The following is a 3,097-nucleotide window of genomic DNA, read 5'->3' on the forward strand; positions in this document are numbered from 1 at the left end:
TATATAAGCTTAATAAATATATATATATATATAGTTATTTACCAATATACCATGATTATATTTAAACTAAAATGTAATTCCAAGGATTGCTTACTGGTTAGTAGCAGGCTCCGGAGCTAAACTGCCAGGGTTTGATTCCCAGCTGTACCATTGAATATTTGGGTGACCTTGGGCATGTTATCTCACTTTCTTCAATCCCCATCCATAAAATAAGGTGATTATAGAGTTGTGCAGAATAAACGTAAGTATTTGGAAACTGCTTACATCCATAGTACATAAGATTAGATAAGTATTAGCCATCTTCCCTAGCCACCCAATTTCCCGCCCTAGAGGTAGTCAGTAGTACTGGTTTCCAGTGCATTCTTTCAGGTGTGTGTGTGTGTGTGTGTGTGTGTGTGTGTGTGTGTGTGTGTGTGTGTGTATTAAATGTATATACACAAGCAAATTTGCATATGGGCCATATGTAATTAAATCTGTCATCAGTTACAATATGTACCATTGTCTTCTGTTAAAGTAAGTTAACCTGTCCATACATTATTTGTCTGATTGCATTAAAAAGAGAAGAAATGTGCAACTTAGTAAGGAAGTTCTTAGAATATATTTCCTCTCTTGAACAAATAATATCAAACTGTATAAATCATTCTGCACTTTGCTTTTTTTCACTAAATATAATGCATCTTAGAGAACTTTATATAAGTACATGAAGCACTTCCCCCCTCTTATGGCCTCTTAATATTCCTTTGTATGGATTAATGGACATTTAAATTTTCTCTACTGTCTTTTGCTTTACAAACGGTACTGCAGCAAGTAACCTTGTACATGCAGCATTTCACTCAGGCACAAGCATATCTGAAAGAGAAGTGTAAGTGCTGAGTCAGTTTTGCATTTGCCATTTTGATAGCAGTTGCCAAATTGCCTTCTTTAAAGATTGTACCAATTTACATTCCCATCATCAGTATTTCCCACACCCCTGCCAAATGTGTGTTAGCTATTTATATTGCCAAAAAAATTGTTCCCTTCTGATTTTACTTTTTAATTTTGTAGAATGTTCATGAAGAAGTCTTACAAGAATATCAGAAGATCAAGCAGGTAGGAATCACCACTGTGGGCTTCTGACCCGTAATTGGGCAGTTTTATATATTCTGCAGCCTAATTCCTCCCTGTTTTTTCTCTCTGCAGTCCAGTCCCAATTACCATGAAGAAAAATATAGATGCGAGTATCTTCATAACAAGCTGGCTCACATCAAAAGACTAATAGGTGAATTTGACCAACAGCAAGCAGAGTCATGGCACTAGATCTCTGCTTGGACCAGAAGATGTGAATAAACTTAAGCTTATTTATTTAAAATTCCAAATGAGTTGCTCTAAGATGCTAAAAAAATGAAACTTTGCTTGTTGAAAGTTTCAGTATTAGTAAACTTGAGTTATTTACTTTCTTTTTTTCCATTTTACTTTGCTTCCCTGCATTTTTGAAGCTGCTTTTTCTGGTCTTTCTTCCCACCTCTACCCCACCCCCAAGACTTATGTTTGTCAGTAGAAATAATTTTTTTTAGGTATTGGAGATCCAGTGTCTATACTTCAAATCAGCTCTTTTCCTTAAAAACTTATGTCTGTCATTAGAAATAATTTTATTTTTCTTAGATATTGGGGATCCAGTGTCCATACTTCAAAGTTATGTGTGTTTAAAAAAAGATAAAAACAGTAATGTGCAAGGTGAAATGCTTTTGGATAAACATAAGCCTATTTTCTGACCTTTCTTAATGCAAACTCTTTGCCTTAAATGGTAGAATATTTAGAAATTTGCACAAAATACAAAAAAAAAAATTTAAACATTGTTTTGGAGGGTTAAGAAATAGAAAGGTATATGTGTATGTGTGTAAATATGCACACACATATGTACATACAGGCTGACTTGATCTAGAACAGTAAATCCGCCCTGCAAGTTAACCCCCCATTGCAATGGTTGCCTTAAGGTGTTTGCTAGTTGTGTACATAGTGTGGTTAATCATTAGCTACACTACTTCCCACTTGGTTAGAACAGTGGGAAGTATACTGTGGCCTACCAGCGTCTGAAAGCGTGTGCTCGACCAGTATGTGTGCAGAGGTGGTGTGGATGTGAGCGTGCATGGAGGAAAAAAGCTGCTACTCTCAGTAGGCCAAACGCTCAGGTTAAACAACAGACGAGTGTTACTGTAGGGGTTTGTTTTTTTTATTTTTATTTTTTCCTGTCAAATTGCTACTTCTGTCGTGGAAGACAAAAGCATTTCCATTTCAACAGTTTGTCAGCTTTATTAATGTTGGGCAAAATCAATATGTTATGAAAATGAAACAGATCTTTAGTTTTGGGGCAAAATTATAAAATTAAACATGTAGGTAACCTATTTATATACTGCTATAAAGTATTTTTTGAAGAGAGATATGCAAAGAAGCTATTACCTACATGAAATGTATATTTAAAGATTTTTTTTCATCCTGGGAGCCAGGAATATAAAAAAGAGTGGATATATTTAACCATAACATACTGTGATTCATCAAACAGCACAAACTTTCATTTCATGGAGTTTATCTGTTGACGTTGATTTAAACTATCATTTGTTTTATCATGTGGGAACATAAGTTATGTGGTCAAAAATATAAGGATTTTGAACTAATGTTGATTCAAGTTGTGTTGTCTTATTGTATTGTCTTTTCAAAGTGCTGCCAGTTGAAAAGGGAAGCATTATGTTTACAAATCTGTTTTGAAATGTTTGCCAAAATTTTGGTAGTATCTTTAATAAAGATGTTTGTCTCCAGCATCCAAAAAATAAATAAGTAAATAAACAACTTTGTTGTGTATCGGTATAAACCAGAAAATGTTGGTATCTGGAAAACCTGAGAGCATGTAGATGAACTTTTCTCTTTGCAGTTCTTCTAATACATTAACTGGAAAGAGTAGATAATACAGAGAATTATACAGATGTAAACAGACTGTACAAAGACTGATACAAGACCCTGTGCACTTTAACTCTGTAACATTACTACAGAAATTTGACTTTTATGTAGCACACACCTCTTAAGGAATTTGTTTCTTTTAGCATTGAGATCCCTGGTGCTCTTC

The 3,097-nt window shown here is 34.5% G+C and overlaps 1 protein-coding gene across 1 annotated transcript in view; it reads left to right on the forward strand.

Annotated features, from left to right (window-relative positions):
• Positions 1-2,823, forward strand: part of ELL2 (elongation factor for RNA polymerase II 2) — a 68,468-nt gene extending 65,645 nt beyond the window's left edge. Inside the window, exons 12-13 of the mRNA XM_077765195.1 lie at positions 1,045-1,089; positions 1,180-2,823. Of these exons, the coding sequence (XP_077621321.1) occupies positions 1,045-1,089; positions 1,180-1,296 (162 nt within the window). The 3' untranslated portion in view covers positions 1,297-2,823. The remainder of the gene's footprint in view (positions 1-1,044; positions 1,090-1,179) is intronic.
• Positions 2,824-3,097: the final 274 nt, after the last annotated feature.

Source organism: Crocuta crocuta, unplaced genomic scaffold (assembly GCF_008692635.1).
Source record: "Crocuta crocuta isolate KB4526 unplaced genomic scaffold, BGI_CrCroc_1.0 scaffold645, whole genome shotgun sequence".
NCBI lineage: Eukaryota > Metazoa > Chordata > Mammalia > Carnivora > Hyaenidae > Crocuta > Crocuta crocuta.